The 23149-nt window shown below is 33.8% G+C and overlaps 1 protein-coding gene across 3 annotated transcripts in view; it reads right to left on the bottom strand.

Moving 5' to 3' along the window:
- Nucleotides 1-23149, bottom strand: part of GPHN (gephyrin) — a 547726-nt gene that overhangs the window by 258764 nt on the left and 265813 nt on the right. For all 3 annotated transcript variants that reach the window (XM_052647154.1, XM_052647155.1, XM_052647156.1), the window contains one exon: nt 11543-11637. In XM_052647154.1, the coding sequence (XP_052503114.1) occupies nt 11543-11637 (95 nt within the window). The remainder of the gene's footprint in view (nt 1-11542; nt 11638-23149) is intronic.

The following is a 23149-nucleotide window of genomic DNA, read 5'->3' as shown; positions in this document are numbered from 1 at the left end:
ACACAAGCTGGAATCAAGATTGCCAGGTGAAATATCAATAACCTCAGATATGCAGATGACACCACCCTTATGGCAGAAAGCGAAGAAGAACTAAAGAGCCTCTTGATCAAAGTGAAAGAGGAGAGTGAAAAAGCTAGTTTAAAACTCAAAAAACTAAGATCATGTCATCCAGTCCCATCACTTCGTGGCAAACAGATGGGGAAACAATGGAAACAGTGACAGACTTTATTTTCTTGGACTCCAAAATCACTGAAGATGGTGACTGCAGCCATGAAATTAAAAGATGCTTGCTCCTTGGAAAAAAAGCTATGACAAACCAAGACAGCATATTAAAAAGCAGAGATGTTACTTTGCTGACAAACGTCCATCTAGTCAAAGCTATGTTTTTTCCAGTAGTCATGTATGGATGTGAGATTTGGACTGTAAAGAAAGCTGTGCGTCAAAGAATTGATGCTTTTGAACTGTGGTGTTGGAGAAGACTCTTGAGAGTTCCCTGGACAGCAAGGAGATCCAACCAGTCCATCCTAAAGGAAATCAGTTCTGAATCTTCATTGGATGGACTGATGCTGAAGCACCAATACTTTGGCCACCTGGTGTGAAGAGCTGACTCATTAGAAAAGATCATGATGCTGGAAAAGACTGAAGGGAGGAGGAAATGGGGATAACAGAAGATGAGATGGTTGGATGGCATCACCAACTCAGTGGACATGAGTTTGAGCAACCTCTGGGAGTTGAAGATGGTTAGGAAAGCCTGGCATGCTGCAGTCCGTGGGGTTGCAAAGAGTCTAACACAACTGAGCAACTGAACTGAACTGAAGAAGAAGGAAGAAAGGAACAAAAAAATATTTGTAACAATGATGACTCAGTTTTCTCAAGCTAATGTCACATGCAAACTACAGATCCAGAAATAGAGAATATCAAGTAGAATATTTGCCAGGAAAGCCACACTTAGGTATAACATTTCAAACTACAGAAAATTAGTGATTTAAAATAATCTTAAAAGAAGCCAAAGGGGAAAAAACACTTACCTAAACAGAAACAAAATAAAGGATTACATTTGATTTCTCCTTAGAAATCATGCGAAGAAGAAGAAAGTGGAGTGAAACATTTAAAGAGTTGAGAGAAAAGAAAAACCAACTCACAATACTATGTGAAGTTATGCTTCAGAACTGCAGGACAGGGACTTTCCTGGTGGTCTAGTGGTTAGGAATACACCTTACAATGCAGGGAACACAAATTTGATCACTGGTGGCTCAGACAGTAAAGAATCTGCCTGCAGTGCAGCAGACCTAGAATTGATCCTTGGATTGGGATGATCCCTTGGGGAAGGAAATGGCAATCCACTCCAGTATGCTTGCCTAGAAATATTCATGGACAGAGGAGCCTGGCGGGCTCACAAAGAGTTAGACACAAATGAGGAACTAACACTTTCATTGACAGGGAATTAACATCCCAAAGGCCTCAAAACAACCAAGCTTATGCACTGCAACTACTGAGCCCACATCCCATGCTACAACTAAGACCTGATGCAGCCAAAAAAAGTGCAGGTCAAACAGAAACTGAGGGAATCTGCTGCCAGTAGATTTGCAAGAATTACAAGAATTGTTAAAACGAGTTCTTTAGAAACGTCCATATCTGTATAACTGAGTCAATTTGCTATACAGCAGAGATTGGCACAACTTTGTAAATCAACTATCCTTCAATTAAAAAAAAAGTTCTTTAGCAAGAAGGGAAAAGAAACTCTACATAGAGGAAGAGCATAAAAGAAGGAATAAATTAAGGTAAATAAAAATTTACATGTGAAGTAGTATGATGTTACTTGAAAGTGGACTTGGATTAGCTATAAATGTATATTGCAAACTTTAAGGCAATCACCAAAAAAAAGTAAAAATAAGTTTAATCTATATACTAAGGAAGGAGAAAAAAAGGAATCACATTAAAACCTCAGTTACAATCAGAAGTGGCAAAGAAGAAAACGACTGGAAGATAAAAACAGGGAAAAAAAGGAAAAAAGATAGAAAACTGTAACATATGGTAGACATTACTCCAATTACCCTCAGAATCACTTTGAGCATCAGTGGCCTAAATGCATCAGTTAAAAGACAGAAATTGTCAGAGTGGATAAAAAATACAATCCAAGTATATGTTGTGTACGAGAAATTCATTTTAAATATAAAGACACATATAGATTAAAAGTAAATGGATACAGAAAAATATACTATGCTAACATTAATAAAAAAAAGGAGTAGCTATATTAATTTCAGACAGAGCATACTTCAAAGCCAGGAATGTTATCAGGGATAAAGGACATTACATAATGAAAAGGGGGTCAATTCTGCAAGAAGATACAGTGATCTTTAACGTGTGTGCACCCAACAATAGTGTCAAACTATATAAGGCTGAACTCCGAAACTGCAAAGAGAAATATATGAGTCCACTATCTAACCTGGACACCTCAAGCTCTGTCAGAAATGGACAGATACAACTTGGAGAAAATCAGTAAGGGCATGGTTGAACTTAACACTATCAACAATCAGCTGGGTATAATTGACACCTCAACAAACTTCATCCAACAACAGCAGAAAACACATTCCTCTCAAACTCACATGGAACATTCACCATGAGAGACCACAATCTGGGCCATAAAGTACATCCTAATAGATTTAAAAGAATAGAAATTATACAATGTCTACTTTCAGACAACAATGAAATTAAACTAGAAATTAAACTTCTTCAATAACAAAGAGATAACTGAAAATCCCCAAATGTTAGTAGATTAAAGAACACTCCTGTAACTAACAAGTGATTACAGCAAGACTACAGGATGAAAAGTTAATACACAAAAGCAAACTGCTTTCCTATATATTTGCCAGCAACAAACAACAGAAACGACATTAAAATTAGAATACCATTTATATTAGCACTTCCCATAAAGAAATACTTAACTTAGATATAAGTCTAACAAAATATGTATAAGTTCTATATGAGGAAAATTACAAAACCCTGAATGAAATAAATAAATGAATCAAAGAAGAAACAAATAAATGGACAGATGTTCCATGTTAATGGACAGGAAATCTGAATATTGTCAGTTCAGTGACTCAATGCAAATTCAATGCAATTCAAATAAAAATCCCAGTAAGTCATTTTATGGATATAAATAAACTTATTCTGAAGTTTATATGGAAAGACAAAAGTCTATAAGCAGCCCAGGTGAAGTCGCTCAGTCGTGTCCGACTCTTTGCGACCCTGTGGACTGTAACCTACTAGGCTTCTCCGTCCATGGGATTCTCCAGGCAAGAATACTGGAGTGGATTGCCATTTCCTTCTCCAGGGGATCTTCCCAACCCAGGGATCGAACCCCGGTCTCCCGCATTGGAGGCAGACGCTTTAACCTCTGAGCCACCAGGGAAGCCAACACAATACTTAAGGAGAACAAAGCTGGAGAGCTGATACTAACCGACTTTGAGACTTATAGATACTATAAAGCCATAGTAAGTAAGACAGTGTGGTATTGACAAAAGAACAGATAAATAGATGAATGGACAGAACAGAAGAACATAAATACAGTCAATGAATCTTTGACAGAGGAGCAAAGGGAATACAATGGAGAAAAAAAAAAAAAAAGCTTTCCAGCAAATGGTACTAGACATCCATCCACATGCAAAAACTGAACTTAGACACAAGATACAGACTGTTCTTCCTTGTAAAAATTAGCTCAGTATGGGTTACAGAACAAATTACTAACAACAAAAACTATGAAACTCCTAGAAGATGACATAGGAGAAAACATAGATGACTTGGCTGCTATGACTTTTTGGATGTAACTTTTAGATACAAGGGCATAATCCATGGAAAAAATAATTGATAAGCTGGACTCATTAAAATTATTGCTTATCACAATGAGAAAGAATCAAATTTGTAATTTCAAGATGTGCAAACTCCACTTTAAAAACTTTATTGAAGTATAATTTACATACAATACTCAATTCATTTGCCTATAATTCCATAAGATCTATTTTTCTGTGGTAGTTTACAGTGTTACTATGATGTGAGTAGGTATAGATTATTTTATTCATCTTGCTAAAGACTTGTTTGGATTTCCACATCTGGAAGATTGATGCTTTTCTGGAGTTTGAGATTCTTTTTGGTATTATATGATATTTCAATCTTTTTCTTCATTCTCTACTATCTTCTTCTGAACTTTAAGTATATTTTATATTTTCTTACTCTATCATCCATGGTTAACTTTTACTTCACTTTTATGTCATTGTAAATATGAGCTACATTATGGATAATTTCTTCTAATAGTTCTACCTGTTTCCCTAACTGCCTCTTCAACTGTATATAATCTTCAGTCTAACCCATCTATTAAGTTTTAAAACTTTCATTATTATATTTTACATGTCCAATATTGACATCTCCAATATTTCTAAAGAGAAATCTTCTCCTGATCTTATTGAGGATTCCTTGTATATGATGAATATCTTTTCTCTTGATGCTTTCAAGATTCTCTGTTTTTGGCTTCTGACAGATTATTATATGGATTTCTTTCCACTTTCATAGTTGGAGTCTGCTGAGTATCTTGGATTTGCAGATTTGTGTCTTGCATCAAATTTGGGAAGTTTTTAGTTATTAATCTTCAAATAATCCTCTGCCCTTTTCTCCCTTTCTTCTCCTTCTGAGACTCCCACAAAGCATGGTCTAGCGGTGTTAGACCAAGAACTTAATGGTGTTTCACAGGTCCCCTGGGCTCCATTCACTTTTCTTCAATAGTTTTTTTTTTTTTCCTTTCTGTTCCTCAGACTTAACAATTTCAGTAGCTCTATCTTGAAGTTCATTGACTCTTTTCTCTGCCTTCTGAAATCGGCTTCTGAATCCCTTTAGTGAAATTTTTATGTCAGTTATGTTTTTCAACTCTAGAATATCTTTTTGCCTTTTTAAAAATCTCATTATTGATATTTACATTTTGCTCATATCATTTTCTTGATTTTATTGACATCTTCCTTTAGTATTTTGAGCATCTTTAAGACAATTGTTTTAAAAATCTCTGTCTAATAAGTTTACCATCTGGTCATCCTCATGAGTCTTTTCTGTCAAATTTTTTTTTTCTCTTTTAATGGGCCACATTTGTTTTTTTTTTTTTAAATACTTTGTATTGTTGTTAATGTTGAAAACTGAACATCTGAATCTTGTAATGTGGTAATTCTAGAAATCATATTCTCCTCCCATGCCTTCAGATCTTGCTCTATTTTTGATTGTTGTAGAGTGTTTCTTTGTTGGGATCAGCCTGAGGTGTAAACCTAAGGTGATCCCAGGTGTTCTCTGAATCTGCATTCTCTTTGGGCTTGTGCAATGACTTTTTAAATTTCCTTTTGTAAGTGTTTGCTCTTGGGTATCCTAATCCTTAAATATCTGGTTTCCAAAGGGGGAAAAGAGAAAAGTCTAGCGGACATTTTTTTTTAAAAAAGGCACTGTCCCTTTAATTCTCCTTGAAGTCATTTCATTTGGTGGAAGTTACAACAATGGTAATCTGCCTTGGTCTGTACCTCTACATTGCAAAGCAATAATTCACAAATAAAACCTAGATCCCTAATATTTGACAGATGAGGTCCTAGTTGCCCACTGTCTCCCACAAGCATGCTAGTGTTGGCTGCCTGCCATGCAGTTGAGGGGTTGAGGAGTACATAGATAGTACTATTGGGGGCAAAACTGACTAAAATTAACCACAATTTACCAGCCAAACCTATCCCTGGAAGCTGCCAGCCTTTGAATATACTCAAGATATCCAAAATTGTTGTATTAGATTCTGTTAGTCCAACTGTTGTCTAGGTCAAGAAATGGATTCCTTTCTATCGTCTTCTTCCCAGTTCCCTTCTACAGCCTTTTATAAGCTAAGTATATTTTATTTTAGGTTAAAAATCAGAAGCACTTCAAGATGGTAATACTGTTATTGACAATTATTATTTTAAATGATCCATGTCATTTTAATATGTTTTAAAAAATATTTAGGATAACTGAATTCACTGTTATAAAAATTTAAATCCAATATATTTTCCCTTAAAAAATGTTTTAACAATAGTTGTGTGAAACCATTTTTGGCACCAAATGGAAAGAGTTAACTGCTCCCCAACAGCAGTGCATGTGTCTGAGTGTTTATGTTCCGTCATGGACTAGATGAGGCTGAGATCAAATTGGTAATAAATTGTGGGAAAAATGATTAGTCCTACTTCACACATTAAAAACTAACTAGAAACTTCACCTCCTACTTTAGAAGATAGAGACATTATGGAAAATTACATGTAACAAAAAATAAGCTGAATATTTAAAGCAATTGAAAGATGGATTATTAAGTATTACAACAGTAAATCTCTTTATAGAATGAAAAACTGCTTATTACTTTTTCCTTTTATGAATTTAGATATTCACATAGTAGTTTTTCTTAGTGAGGAAATCTACACAGGACCTCATAACATTTCCATGAGCTATGTGAAGTCACTAAAAAACTAAGTAGAGATTACAAATCAAATTAATGACTGAACTGAGAATAAAACAAGGATAAATTATGCCTCAGTGTGTAACCACAGTGGTTGCTCTATTATTGTTAATGACATTTAGAACCAAAAGTATTTGATCTCTTTAAAAAGTGAGTAGGGCATAAATTATAGATTTAGGAGCTTATATGATGCAATTTTGTGGGCAATTCAATTAGCTACTAGGACTGGAAGTGCTAAACTTAGCTGACTAAATTTCCCAAGGTCACATGGAGAGTAAATGCTAAGTTATAAACTCAAAGATCTGATTTTTAAAATAGAGTTCTTTTTCCATGAGTGTTGACCAAGATAGTAGAACCTTAACTAAGGCTCTCCTATTGATTGTGGGGAAAATATCCAAGACTGACTATCTGAGAACTCTGAACATAAATAACTGCAGGTAGACTGGGGGCAGAAGTCAGAATTTGAATAATAACACTGAATGGGGCTAATTCCAGTTATGGAGCTGCACTGCTATGGTCATGATGGCATAAGCAGAAGAACCCAGTAAGAAGACATATCTACCTGGCTAAAGTCTAGAAGTGTGAGTGAGAGGAAGCTCTGTTATTTTTTATTTTTTCCTTTTCTTTTGCCTTTGCCCTGAAGGTGGTCCAATTGTGTGGAACTGCTTAATAGCACAGGGGATTAATACTCTACCAGAAATATCTTCTATTCCCAGTTTCCTTAGCTAGAAGCTATTTCTTGTAGAGCAGTAATTGGGAGCTGCAGAGTACAGGGAAATGCTTAGAGAGGAGAGGGCTGGTTAAGGTGGACTTCTTCATTCTGAGAATCAACTGACACAAGTCCCAGGCTTACTCCTGAGCTAAGCATGTGTGATAGACTCATGAAGAAGTATAAGAAAGGTTTTTTTTTTTTAAAAAATAAACAAAATATACTCCACTGCCCAATTCTCAAGCTAATTCCTGAATTGTTCATGTGCTGGCAGACCCAAACACAACAGCAAAGGCTGACTCACCATCCATATAAGTCAAGACAGAATTTTCAACATGAATCCAATCAGATTGGTTGCTGAAACTAACTAATTAACTAACTCTCTCCAGAGAATTTTAACAGAGGCCAGAGGTTTAAAAGATAATACTCAAAATGTCCAGGGTATAATCCAATATTACTCAACATAGAAAGAAATAAAGAAAATCTGACCAACTATTACAGAAAAAGAAAATCAACAGATGTCAACTCCAAGGTGATTCAGATATTGGAGTTGTCAGAAAAACAACATTAAGCAGCAATTATAAAACCATTCTCCATGAAATAAAGGTCAACCCTTCTGAAATAAAAGCAAAGATAGAAGCTCTTAGAAAAGAAATGGAGAAGGCAATGGCACCCCACTCCAGTACTCTTGCCTGAAAAATCCCATGGACGGAGGAGCCTGGTAGGCTGCAGTCCATGGGGTCACTAAGGGTTGGACATGACTGAGTGAGTTCACTTTCACTTTGCACTTTCATGCATTGGAGAAGGAAATGGCAACCCACTCCAGTGTTCTTGCTTGGAGAATCCCAGGGACAGGGGAGCCTGGTGGGCTGCCGTCTATGGGGTCGCACAGAGTCTGACACGACTGAAGTGACTTAGCAGCGGCAGCAGAAAAGAAACAGAGCCATAAAAAATAGCTGAATATAAATTTTAGAACTGAAAATACCGCAACTGTAATTTTAAAATTCACTGCCTTGGCTCAAAGGCAAAATTAAGATGAAAGAGGAAAAATGTCAATGAACTTGAAGATAGATTAACATAAACAATCTGAAGAATAGGATAAAAATGAGTTTAAAACAAAGTGAACAATAGAGACCTGTGATACATTATTAAAAGATGTGCAATTCATGTCACAAAAGTACCAGAAGTAAATGAGAAAGAGATACGTACAGAAAAAGAAAAAATCTGAAAACTTAATGGCTAATTCCCAAATTTGGTTAAAGACATAGTTTTAAAAGAAACTCTTTTAAAAAGCATAAACTCAAAAAAAATCTACATCCAGATACATAATAATCAAATTGTTGAAATCAAAGATTCAGAAAAAATATCTTCAAAGCGTCCAGAGAATAAAAAATAACACATATAAGGAAATATCAATTCAAATGGTTGTGGATTTCTCCATAGGAACTATGGAGCCAGAAGAGAGTGGAATAACATTTTTTTAAATGCTGAAAGGAAAGAACTGTTAATCCAGAATTCTATATCTAGTGAAAATATCCTTCAGGAATAAAGGTAAGATAAAGACATTTCCAGATGAATGAAAGCTTTTGCTAGCACACCTGATCTAAGAACTGGAACTCTGAACCAGTACCAACACAATGATGATGATCAACACTTAAACTTACTATGAATCAACTGTTCTAAGCACTTAAATGGACTAGTTTACTTAATTCAAGAAGGCTGGTACTATAAAACATCCTCATTGTAGAGATGAGAAAAAGAAATACGTGATATAGCTAGTAAAAGAGCCAGAATAGAACCCAAGCAATGAGTTCAGAGACGATGCTCTTAACCATTACTTACTACAATCTTCCAACTTGTTAAAAAAAAAAAACCACCTGGAAAATATTAAGTTAATGAAATAGATGGAAGCCATTTAAACAGATTAAGTAATTTTAATTACTTAAGTAAATAATTAAATAATTATATTATTAAATTGTTAAGTATTATATTATTATACTAGAGATAAAAATAGGAAGGCAAGGCACCAACTTGATGTATTACTTTATCCTGAAAAATATTCTATTAAAACCAGGATGAAACATCGAGTTAGCAATAGTAATTATAAAAATAAACCCTTTTTTTGAGTACTTACTATGTGTCAGAAATTGTTTTGGAGCTGAGGATGTAAAATGAATAAGATAAAGCAGCTGATCTTAAAACAAATTTGTATTTTATACAAATTAGGTAAAACAGACAAGAAAGTAAATGATTATAATATAGCATGTGCTATAACATAAGCATGTACAAAGCCTCAAGTACATACAAGGCAAAAACTCTATAGAAAGGAGGCATCAATCTAATCAAGGCTATTAAAAAAATTTTTTTTAATGCTTTGAAAAACACAAAAAAATAAACATTAAGGGAAACAGCCCATAATTCCTTTTCCATTACTCATGTGGACCACTATCTCTGTTTCAATTTTGTAAATAAACTCTCAGTTAATAGGTAATGGAAATAAAAATCAGAAGAATCTGTTACCATGCTGTATATATGTTTTAATTTTCAAAGCCTTCAGCCTAAGAATGATGAACTCATTCCAAAATACTTAAAATCAGCTCCTATTAATTTATTTTCATTCACTGGGCAGGCAGGTACTCAGTAATTATGTGAATTTAGAAGGCAGAGGGGACATTAATCCAGAAAAATTTTTCAGTAAGGCAAAAGCGCTGTTTCTATACTGGATCAGGAAAGCTACATTCAGTTTAAGAAGTTAACAGTTATAAGAAAAAAGTTCTCCAGATAAACAGGGGATCCTTAAGGTAAGCACCATGTCTTACTTTTCTTTCCACACTGAGTATTCCTAATGGCTAATACAAGGCCTGATAAATAGATTATTTTGAATAATAATAATTCAAGAGTTTGTCGAATTAGATTTTTATTATAAAGTAATTAACAAGAGATGACGTTTAATTCTATCTTGACTATATTCATTGTATGACAAGAAAGAGTACTTATATTCAAGGACTACTACTTAATTCCATAGAGAAAAGGGACCAGAGGTGACCTTTGATCTCCTATGGGCAGGTAATATAAGTAAGGGTGAAAAAAGAACAGCATATGAGAATCACTGTAAGTTTGTTAAAGACTAGTATGGACTTTTAAATTAAAAATATCGTTACTTTAGTTCTTTTCTTGGTCTTATTATATGAAATGTTATAATATAGTACTTGTAACAGGAAAGAAAGTATAGCAACTGATGACCCACTCACTTTTCCCTGTAGCTGCACTTCAAGTGCCTGCCACTTATAGGATACAAACTTAGTCTAAGTAACAGAAAGGGCATTATAACTCATTCTATGCATTAAATAGACATATTTACTTTTATATTCATTTTGCAAACAGGATCAATAAACAACTATAAATAATGATAGAGAAATCCTGCCAATTATAAAGTTACTATGTATTTTCTAGATTGCTCTGAGATCAACTGCGTAAATCAAAGGTCATTAAATCAACAGATTCTCACTAAGTTGAGTTCTGTCTTTACCCTAAATGATGTCTGTTGTTCTCGTTAAAGGGGATTTTAATCTAATAATTAATAAAATAATAAAAAATAACTAAACTATCAAATTGAGGATGGATGTCACCATGTAGGTCAATGAATCATAGTTTTAAATATACTAATTTAATATACTAGTTTTCTCTGGTGACTGAGACAGTAAACAATTTGCCTGCAATGGAGGAGGCCCAGGTTCCATCCCTGGATTTGGAAGATCCCTGGATTAGGAAATGGCAACCCACTCCAGCATTCTTGCCTGGGAAAGCCCATGGACAGAGGAGCCTGGCGGGTTACAGTCCATGTGGTTGCAAAGACTCTGACACAACTGAGTGACTAACACTTTGAACATATATTATTGATTTTCTTTTCATGACCACACATCAATATGCCTATTTACAAATGGAAATTAAGTTTCTAACTTGTAAATACCTATTAAAAGACTATTGCTTAGTTTTATTAAATTAGGACTTAATGACAACTAAGGAAAATTAATTGATAACTATAATCACAAAAAAAGAATATATTGCATCTTAAAAAACTGGACTCTTCTTGGGGTTATAATTGATTATTTTCAGCAGTCATATGATATTTTCAAAGTTTCAACATAATATGCAAAAAAAATAAAAAAGGATAAAGAACTTGAAAGAAACTGGTCAAGATTTAGACAGGATGCTAAGACTTGGGTGGGGGCAAAATTAAGTGGTATGACTATAAAGTTTCTTAGGTTTCTCAGTCTATTGTAGTGATTACTGGTGTGGAATTAATTTTCTTTACACCACTTTGGTGACTTTCTTACCTAGAGAGCATGCCCAGAGGTGTAACATTAAGTGATCCCATCAGCATTGCCAGGGCCATCCCTGGTGCTTCCCGTTCTATTACTTCTTTTGTGGCCTGTAATTAAAGATTAAATAGCAGACTGAGTGAAATTAACCAAAAAATAAGGAAGGCAGAGTAGCAAAATTAACTTAAAAAATAATTATAGACCATGCTATCTATTAATATAAACCATACTTTGTAGTGCTCCAATTTTTTTTATTTTTAAGGCTTAAAGATTCAATTCTTTGGGACCACTGAATAAAAGCTGAAAACCAGGACATTGAGGGAACTTTTATATTAGTAGATCTTTCTTGTCCCTTATAACTCAGAAGTGTTTGACAGCAATCTCATCTTGCCTATCAACCTTAATTTTAAAATTAAGCCTCAGATTGTTAAAACGGCTCAACAGGTTTTCACAGAACAAGAAATCTGGGTATTTTTCTTTGTCTATCACTCTTGAAATAATTAGTCCCTAAAAACCTGAGAACCCCTTGTATCTCTCCTAGCTCGATGATTTTACGATATAATAAATGGAACTCAACAAATCAGCAAGTCAATTTTCTCCATAAATTGGGTAGAAGAAAAACTTGAGATTCTTTTCCAAATCTTCAATATAAATTATATATCTGTTTTAAAAAGGAATTAATAAAGTGATAGGCTTTAAGTATATAAGTTTTAAGATTGGGCATTCTTAAGACAAGTATGGTTAAATGTGGGATAGGTTTTAAAGGCAAGAAAATTTCATTTTCTAAAGGTCAACTGAAATATGTATATATTATCATAATGTGATGGTAAAGATAAGCTTTATGCTTATCTTTAAGTTGGAAATGAAGTACATGATTTAATCCATTTCTAATCCTCTTTTTACATATGTAGCACGCTATAATAATTGGGAGCAACACAGGAAGAAAGCTTGCAAAATAAAGTATTATAGTAAATAAGAAGAAAGGCAAAAAAAATAAAAAGCAAGTTATGGAAAATAGAGTGAAAGGTTGATATTTCAATATTTCATTAGAAGTAGTGATCATCCTAAATAAGGCCATTGCTCTAGGCAAACTTTACATTGATAAATGTCTCATCTAGTCTAATAACCTAAATTTTAAAATGACGGCGCAGGTTGCTATAATAGTTCAATAGATTTTCAGAGTAAGAAATCTGGGAAGAGCAGTTAAAATGTATCACTATGTGTTACATCCAGTTGATGTTATAAATAAGCTTTTAAGATGCATATAAATTACTTAGTCATATAGGATAAAGGATTACCAGAAATGATATAATCTACTGGTTCACTGAATCCCAGCATAATGTAATATTTAATAGTGTCAAAAATTTTAAAGAAAAATTAACACTAACATAATGCTTTTCAATAAAACCTGCTTTAAAAATAAAGGGCCAGCAGGAAGGAAAAATAGACATTCTTAAATTCTTAAGTTTGGAAATTGACCACTTTCATTAAAATATACAGCTAAAACTTGTTGAGCTAGTATACAGAATCTACCCCCATGTTTTCCAAATTCAATAAATCTGGTATGATTTTGAGGTCTCCAGAAAAGAAAAACTATTTCCATGTTAAAATTGATTTACTGAAGTTTACAACTTCTTTGGAACCTTAAAATCTTAAAGCCCTAAAAAGTCAAGGAAGAAAGAAAAAAAAAGAAAGTCAAGGAAGGCATGTTACTGAGAACGATCTTAAAAGAGTCTTTGCATAGAGTTTATATTGATTTCATTATCTGTTTGAAAAAGTCAACTAAACAATGTCTGACATTTAATGAATTTGCAGGTCCACATAAAGATGATGTACTCCAAAGTAGAGTGGCACCCTTTATTTAAGCACAAGGAAGAAAATAGCAACAGATAGCTAAGAGGAAGTGTTTCACTTAGATACTTCTAAGCACAGCATTTATCCATCCATACAACAAATACTTATTAAACACCTCCTATGTACTAGGTAGAATTCTATGCAATGATACTGCAACTATAAGAGTATATAAACTCACTGTCATCTAGTATGTGAAAAATAAATTGACAAATTACATATGAGAATTACCTAAAAGTCATGCAATTCATTCATTTTTCTAGATCCTCTAAAATATACCATGGATTTGGCCAGACCATGGTGGTCTACTTGGAAAGGCTTGTCCCAATTTTAAAAGAATTGTTTTATTGGACTTTGCTTTTGTAGTATGCAGTGGGATACAATTAAATGGTTCAGCAAAACTCATATTTATTAGCAAGTATTTGAGGCCATTGCTCACCACACTACACCGAGGTCCTCTTTAGAAGAAATTCTTTAAGTATCACAACTAGACATGGGCATTCTTTTATGATACCAGTTTGTTTTTAAAATTATAATGATTGTGAATCAAGTTATTCTCGAGAACAGAGACAAATCTATGAATTTTTTTTAAAGTAGGATTACTGAATACATGGGGCTTCCCTGGCAGCTAAGATAGTAAAGAATCTGCCTGCAATGCAGGAGATCTGAGTTTCATCCCTGAGTTAAAGATACCTTGGAGAAGGTAATGGCTACCTACAACAGTATTCTTTCCTGGCGAATTCCATGGACAGAGTAGCCTAGCGGGCTGCAGTCCACGAGACTGCAAAATGTCAGACACGACTGAGCGACTAATACTTTCACTGAACACAACCAAATTTCGTCTTGTTTTTCCTTGCTCTATTTTTCCACATTTATCTTATTAAAAGTTTTGCCGTGTTTTGTGTATTTGGCTAAGTCATCTTAAATATATCATAATGTATTAGTAAATATATGGTTGAGAGATAGATGAATGTATGCATTCTTACACAGAGGACTTCCTCTTTTCCAAATGTAATTTAGGAGAGACAGCTAATTCTTTACGAAGACTTTCTACAGAATGTTGGCCTATAGACATAAATCTTGTACAGCTGAGAACATAGGAGGAAAACACATATAGAGTAGTGATGTCACTAAAAGGCATTGGTGCTGAGTGAGGAGGGAGACTCTAGGACTAGACAAAAACCAACCACTTTCGCTTATATTTTCTTAAATAATGTACAAATATAGTTTTTCTCACATCTACATCAAATGTATCTTTTCCCTCTTTGGTGTAGCAAAATGATCAACATCTGTGAAGTCAGACAATACCACCACTTAGTTAAGGTCCTGAGAGTAAGGACTGGATCTGGTGAAGCCCCTACCATAGTGGCCAACATATAGAATACATACTCAGTCAACGTTTGTTGAATTAGAGGAGTGAATAAATGAACCCATATAGGTTTGAAATCTGGCCTTATCACTTACTTGCTTTGTAAATTAGAACAAAATATTTAACCTCTCTGAGCTTCGGTGTACTTACAAACAAAATGGAGCTAATCATTAAGCATACCTACATTTTATGAGAATTAAATTATATAAGTAAATCACCTAGCACAGAGTAGGTATTTAATGCGTGTCAATTTTCTCTAGGCCTCTGATTTCCAAACTTACATCTTCATAGTTTTTATTACACCAGTTAGAAAAGAGATACCATTCAAAAACCTAGAATCCAAACCCAGCAACAGTGGTTGAGAACCAAAGGTGAGGGGAAAGAGAAGAGAGAGCAAGAACCCCAAAATAAGAACGTTGGCAGTGGCGGGCAGGAAGATGAATACTGAAATCATGGTATCTAAAGGAACAAACAGCCAAACAAAGTAGAGATTAGAAGAATGAATAGGAGGGCACGAGCTGGGTAGAAACATCTGTGAACTGTAAATGGAAAGGCTCAAATAGAAGGCAAAGAGCAGGAAAATAAAAGTTAACTTGGAATAAAATAAGAAAAAATATCTGTATAGGTTATTAGAAAATCCAAATAGAATAGTAGTTCTAACAATTGTAGCTTTATTCCTTTGATCATGTATACTAGGATGATACATATAGATAAAAGGTTATTAGTATCTATTAACAAGTAGATAACAAGAAATCATTATCTATTCACAATCAATGGCAAAAGAGATGCCATTAAAAGCATGAAATCATTTTTCTTATTAATATTTAGCTTGTTGTTTCCCACTTTATTAATTATTAATTTGATTACCATATTCTTTTTATCCTTGAGAAATAGTAGAAATTTATATTCTTACTTCAGATATAACCTTTTTGCACTAGTAGATTCCAAAACAATGAGGTTTAATTAGATTTACCTACACTCTTTAAATAAGACATTTTATTTTTAACTTTTAGATACTTTCTAAACTTTGAAGGTTGCAACTTCCATGGAAAATCACTTATTGTGATCTTTTTCTTTTACCCTTGACACTTTGAAGATAACATTAAAGTCAAAAAGATGCTTCAAAGACCGCTCAAATTGCAAAAAAAAAAAAAAAAAGGGTGTCATAAATAATGATTCTATAGCCCAGGGAAGCTGTCAGTGAAGTTTGGGTCCATTTTTACCTTCACAGAAAAAAATCACCTTGGAAAATGTTATTGCTAACAGGCAATGATGTTTAAGTATGCACAGAACACACAATAGGTAAATGTAAATGTGTAGAAATTCCTTGTATGCATGGTGGTAGTAAAAAGTCACACAGTAGAGTGCTTTTACTTATTTTTACAGACATACTTTAGTTAATTAGGTATAATTTGTACATAAATATTTACATAATTGTTACTTGAGTACACAATTTCCTAACAACTACTACAGAGTCTTCTGCTAATTAAACAATTTTAAATGACAAAGACTATCTGTGAAAATCTAACTAACAAGTACTAATAAACTTGCTAAGCTATCCAGGTGGAATATGATTACAGCAGTGGTTCTCAAACTTTAGTGTGCATCAGGATCTTATAGAAACCTTGTTAAACAATGGTTGCTGGGCCATAGCCAGAGATTTTGATTCAGAATGTATAGTTGGGGTCTCAAATTTTTCATTTCTAACAAGTTTCCAGGTTATGTTTGTGATCCTGGTCACAGGGCTATACTTTGAAAAACACACCACAGACAGAAGAAATGAGATAGATTAATGATAATGTGCACAACTTGCTGTAACATTCATAATCACCTTATATTCAATTTTGTAAAACAGACTGAAATAAATTTAATGATCCTTCATCAGAGCAAAATATAGACCTTAGTGAGGAGATAAATTAGGTAAAAATAGGCAGCTTAATGCCAAACAATTAAACTTTCCTGACTCTATTCACTAATGCCAGCCAACTACATAAATTTTATTTTACACTTTAAAAAATGGTAATAATAAACAATCCATATCTTGTCCCTATAAGTATCCCACAGTACAGATAAGTTATCTTTAATATATTTTTTCCTCAGGACCATATATGATGAATAAAATTTACATAGAGGACTCTTAGGGATGTTTAAGGAACACAACTATAAATTTACTCTTTTCTCCCCTCAATTAAGAAGCACAGTGGAAATACGAATCACATTATTATAAAGTCAACTTCTATTCTAATTAACTGAAAACACTCATTTACATATTTCATTAATTTTATATTACTAATTACAAACATCTTTCAACCAATCACAACATATCAGTGAATCAACAATGTGACCAAATGGTTAAAGACTATTGCCACAAAGGAGAAGCTGCAACCAAGTAATGAGAATATTAATAGTTATTCCAGTTTTACTTAGGAGATATATACCTATTTGTAATGTATTTCTTTTTGGAGCTTTAGCTTTCTTAGATATTTACTATTCTAAGACTATTTCTTAGTCTTTTTCCACTCCTAGAAGCAGAAAGCTTTTCAAAATGGAGATACTTCTTTTTGTTTTTCAGTTAAAGCTATACAATACTTAAGTAAGATCTGGTTATAATGAAAAAATCAAAGGAGATGGTAAAATAAAAATCTAAGTATCACAGGCAAATTTATCTTCCAGTCCATTCAATGAACATATACGTTGCAACAAGCATGAGATGCTGAGTGAAGAGTCTCTTGTTTCCACTGTTCACCTCAATTCCCAGAAGCACCGAGTTAACCTATCACCTGCTAGTTAAGATTTTAATGTTTAAAGAAAAGTATTTTTGTACAGGGCATCCCAGGTGGCAGTGCGGTAAAGAATCCGCTGGCTAGTGCAGAGGAGACGCAAGTTTGATCCCTGGGTTGGGAAAATCCCCTGGAGGATGAAATGGTAACCCACTCCAGTATTCTTGCAAGGGAAATCCCAGGGCAGAGGAGCCTGGCAGGCTACGGTCCAGGGAGTTGCAGGGAGTCAGACATGCCTAAGCAATCAGACATATTTCTTGTATAACATGGCCCTAAAGCAAGCCAACCAATTTATCTGGCTCAACCAGACATAGAATTTATTATAATGTTAGCTGTACAAATGCACTGGAGGTGATTAAAAGATTTCTACGTACTTTATGAAAACTCTTACCCCATTTGTTAACATTTGGATCCCAACCCTTGTTAAAAAACCAAGTTGAGTATATGTACATCAGTAAATACTCCTTAGTGAGTACTTATTGGGTACTTCCCTTACTCAGTGAGTAGTTTTTCATATTATTTTTCTCATTTACCTAAATATTAATAATTTGACATTCAAATTATCAAAAAAATAATGTAACTCAAATGAGTGAACTATTTTTTGTAAGAGATTTTTCACAAGAATAGCATTTATCTTTATAGTCTAATAAGTAGTCTATAAATTGCATTACTTTTTATCTCATTACAGGAAAATGTGAGAAAATAGTGGTATTTCTATAGATTATTAGCATTTTTATATATACATTATACATTTATTCATTTTTGGCATTATGTGAAAAACAATAAAGTTCATCTTTATTGTAAGTTGTTGGTTACATGTCTTTTAATCTATAGAGAACAAAATATTATTAATTCATGCTCTTCAAAGGTTGATACATAGATATAGAAAAATACCCTGTTTCTCAAATATGAAGAAAGATGAAGTAGAAAGATGATCTAATTGAAATTTCACTGAAAGGCTGTTGTCTGGTCAGTTAACTGGGGAATACATAACCCAGCCTCTTTATTCCAACTACTCTGGAATTCTGTTATTTTTAATGTTATTAGTGGTATATAGTATAAGTAGAAACATAACAGAAGCTACATTAAAAAGCTACCTAAAAAATCTACACATTGGACTTCCACTTTATTAATGATCACACATAATTACTAAGTTTCCTTACAGCAGTGTTTTTAATGTTCATAAAGCAATGTAAGTTAAGCTGTGCTAAAAAATCTTGAAGTCAGAATAAAAGAAATAAGCTCTTCCTTTAGGCTCATAAGTACTATTTGCAAGTGACTCACTGACAACTGATTTTATAAAAATTAAAACTTTGCTCTTTGCCTAAAGATACAATAATTCTCACTGGTGGATTCTTTAGAAAGTACCCACATTAGAAACATGTAATTATCACATCTGAAGTTCTTTTTCAACAAAACTAGATTTTTACCAAAACAGGCACTTGTGAAAAAGGGAGAGGAAGAAAAAAATAAGTGAGGTAAAGGAAGCAGAATAAGTGGAAGACCTGCTAAGAAAAGAGAAAAATCAAAAAATAGCCCATTCTTATTTTAAATATTATTATGAGGTGTTCTATTTTGTCTTCTCCTACCACCCTCAGTTTTAAAATTACAGGCCAATGGGGAAATATGAAAATGAGTACAGTACTTCTTAAAAGCAAAGAAACCCAATATCACCACTGTACTGAGATAACCTTAACTTAGAAGAAGTCCAATAGTAAAGATGGGAGAAAAATCTACATCCATATATACCTGGAGACTATGACATGGTGTGCATGCGTGCATGCCAAGTCTCATCAGTTGTGTCCTGCTCTTTACGACCTTATGGACTGTACCCTGCCAAACTCCTCTGTCCATGGGATTCTCTAGGCAAGAATACTGGAGTGGGTTGCCATGATCTCATCCAGGGGATCTTCCTGACCTAGGGGTCAAACCTGCATCTCTTAACGCCTCCTGCATTGGCAGGAGGGTTCTTTACCACTAGCGCCACCTGGGAAGCCCAGGACATGCTGTAGCTTGAATTAAATAACTTGTTCTCTTACAGTTTTGCTCATCTAAAGATTGATTTTAAACCTAATAACCTCTCACTTTATGATCAGGCCTTTTATTCATTCTATAACCTAATTGTCTTTCATTATTCACATATTAAAGAAATACCAGCTTTTGTTCTGGAGAAGGCAATGGCACCCCACTCCAGTACTCTTGCCTGGAAAATCCCATGAACGGAGGAGCTAGTAGGCTGCAGTCCATGGGGTCACTAAGAGTTGGGCACAACTGAGCGACTTCACTTTCACTTTTCACTTTCATGCATTGGAGAAGGAAATGGCAACCCACTCTAGTATTCTTGCCTGGAGAATCCCAGGGACAGAGGAGCCTAGTGGGCTGCTGTCTATCGGGTCACACAGAGTCAGAAACAACTGAAGCGACTTAGCAGCAGCAGCAGCAGCTTTTGTTCCTATGCTTCCAGAAATTTATCTCTCTTTCTCAGCTCTTCATTTGTAAAAAGGGGCAATCATATTTGTTATCCTTCTTACAAAACTAAAGTTCAACACAATAAAGTGGCTTTTAGTTAACTAAAAGGATGTCATAATATTTTTAATGCTAGTATGATAGATAACATTATATATTAATACAACATAAATTTATAATGCCATGTAAAAGCTCTTATTTCTCTTACTCACTACATTGAAAACATAAAAAGGAGTACTATTACTAAGCAACATAATTCAATAATAGGAGAAATATTCACATCAGAAGGTTTTATTTATGACTTTCTTACAAAACATCTATAGATATTCTCTATTTAAATACTTAACAGATTCCTATACTGCATAATACAGAAGAGATACTTTATTATCTTTTTGTAAGTGAAGAAACAGAGTCACTAATAAATTTAATGAATAATGCAAAGCCACACAGTAAATCAATAAAACTTAGGCTTGTAGACTCCAATTCTGAAATTAATCCATTAAATCTAATTGCTATGTGCTTTCAGTTTAAAAAGCACTACACCCTATACAGACACAGGAAGGATCTCTGTACTTTGTTTAAATGCTACAGAATATAAAAATACATAGCATCATTCCTAACATGTAGCAAATGCTTAACAAACGTTGAATACTGAAATTTGTACTAAAACATAAACCTAACGTCACCTATGTTGTGCAAGTTGCTATTATGCACTACAGTCAAAGAAACTGTGAAAACTGAACAGTTCTCTCAGAAGCAGTATAGAGTAGAAGTTATGGGCATGTTTGTTTTCAAATGTGTGTGAATTACCAGAAGATGTTTGAAGAATGCAATATGCCAGCAATAATCTTGAAAACTTAATGAAGATTTATCAAGAAACAGCAGTTTTAGAGATACCAATTACCAGGAATATAGCCTTGGACATTACCATAAAACCTCCGAAGTAAATTGGGAAAAGAATGTGAGAGGATTATAGATGTATTTTGAAGAAAGAAGAACTAACAGAACTTTCTGCATTTATGTTTTCACCCAAAGGCCAACAAAAAAAAGCAATGTAATTATATACTTAAGCAAAGATGGAAAAATGTAAGTATCCATCACTGCTTGTGGTAAATAAGTTGTTCAAACTGATACACCAAACAAATAAATATAATTTTTTTAAATTTCCATAACAACCATAAATTACAAATTAAGGCTGTAAAGGCAACATCAGCCTGACAAGAGATCAGGATGGACTAAGATCCAGGATGCTGGAAAATAAGGGAACACAAAGAAGCAACATTTGACTCAACTCAAATTAATGCTCTGCTTCTAATATTTATCATAATCACTTAAAACAAAGAATTATTATACTTTATAGCAGAAAAATCTACAAAAGTCTCAAAAAAGAAAGAGTGAGAAATAAATAATTCAGTGAGTTAACAACCTGGAACACATTATTTATTAAATAAAATTGATATGTTAGAAGAAAATATTTGCCTTTATTATAATGGAAAAAAAATCTCTTAACAAAGGACTTAAAAAGAATGAGAGGCCCAATTTTGAAAAACTGTTCTAAAAAGAGGTGCCACTATCCTATGCAAATGAAAAAGCGAAACCAAAGAAATGGAAAAAAAGATCATAAAAATAAAAAGTTCTTAAAAAGTTAAAGAATAGCTATTATATCCACCCTTAATTTGAAACATAAAATATCCTATGAGATTCTCTGAAGGAATCATAATTTACATGTGAGTATACCCTTGTGTACACACACAGGTATATATATATACACACATATACTTTTTTGGTATGGGACTTTGGGCTGACATCGTAGAATCAGGATCTTTCATTTAAGCTGTGAAGATCCCCAGATCTTTTCAGATCATCCAGATCTGAATGATACTTACAAAGGTACTTAGAATTATGTAGTTAACTATCCAAAAACCTCCTCTATTTCCTTCAAGTCTGAGATTTAGAAGTCAAAATAGAGTCTATCCTTAAACAAAAACACTTCATAAAACTGAAGATAATGTATATGCATGTGTACACACAAGTACATGTCTCAGGACTGAAGTTGAGTTCTTAAGGTTAGGGTTATAGGCAACTGAATAGTTGATTTTATTAGGGCAGCTGGTTGGAATAGGAAAGAAGTTAGTTCTATCTACTGAAATGAAGTGAAGTCAAAGTCACTCAGTCGTGTCTGATTCTTTATAACCCCAGGGACTATACAGTCCATGGAACTCTCCAGGCCAGAATACTGGAGTGGGTAACCTTTCCCTTCTCCAGGGGATCTTCCAACTCAGGGATCGAACCCAGGTCTCCCGCATTGCAGGCAGATTCTTTACAAGCTAAGACTGGCACTAAGCAAATCCCAACACCTAGTCAAGAATGAGTAGATATAACCATTTCTACCAACATGTAGATAACATACACAAAACTATACACATATATACTCCTGAAGCTGCTCATTTATTGGGTTGGCCAATATAACACTGCCTCTTTCAGTGCTGTTTTGATGTTCATTTTAGCCCACATATACACTTTATTAAGTGTCTACCTGTTCTCTATTCAAACTTTAGAACAAGTTTATTAAGAACAAGTGAACCTCAAAATAGACACTTCACACATATATGTCACAAAATGAAAACCTGTATAAAATAATTTCCAATATAACTTATTAATACTTTTAAGATATATTCTATTATCTGCTTTATTTCAGTGCTGTTTAAAAGCCTGCTGTCATTCCTATGTAAGTGACCTGTTCTTTCTCTCTGGCTAGATTTAAGATTGTCTGTTTTGTTTCTAAAGTTTTACTTTTATGTGGTTAGGTATCAATTTATTTCATTTATTCTTCTTGAGATACATTATATGTTGAGGATCTGTAGATTCATGTTTTTCTTATCAGTTCTATAAATTTACAGCCATTATCTTTTAAAATCATGTTTTTTCCTCCATGCTCTCCTTTGGGGGTTTTTGATATATTTTGGACCTTTCATTTCACTCTCCATGCCCTATTTCTCTATTTTTTTCCATTACATCATCTCTCTGTGTGATAGTTCTGATATGAGATCATTTCCTCAGGTACATATTTCAGTATGCTAATTCTCTCTTCTACTGCTCCAATCTGCTGTTTTATCTGTCCTCAGATGTAAAAACTTTAACTTTTATTTTCTTATT

This window comes from Budorcas taxicolor, chromosome 10 (genome assembly GCF_023091745.1).
Source record: "Budorcas taxicolor isolate Tak-1 chromosome 10, Takin1.1, whole genome shotgun sequence".
NCBI lineage: Eukaryota > Metazoa > Chordata > Mammalia > Artiodactyla > Bovidae > Budorcas > Budorcas taxicolor.
Note: the sequence above shows the minus strand (reverse complement) of the source record. Positions and strands in the feature narration are given on the sequence as shown.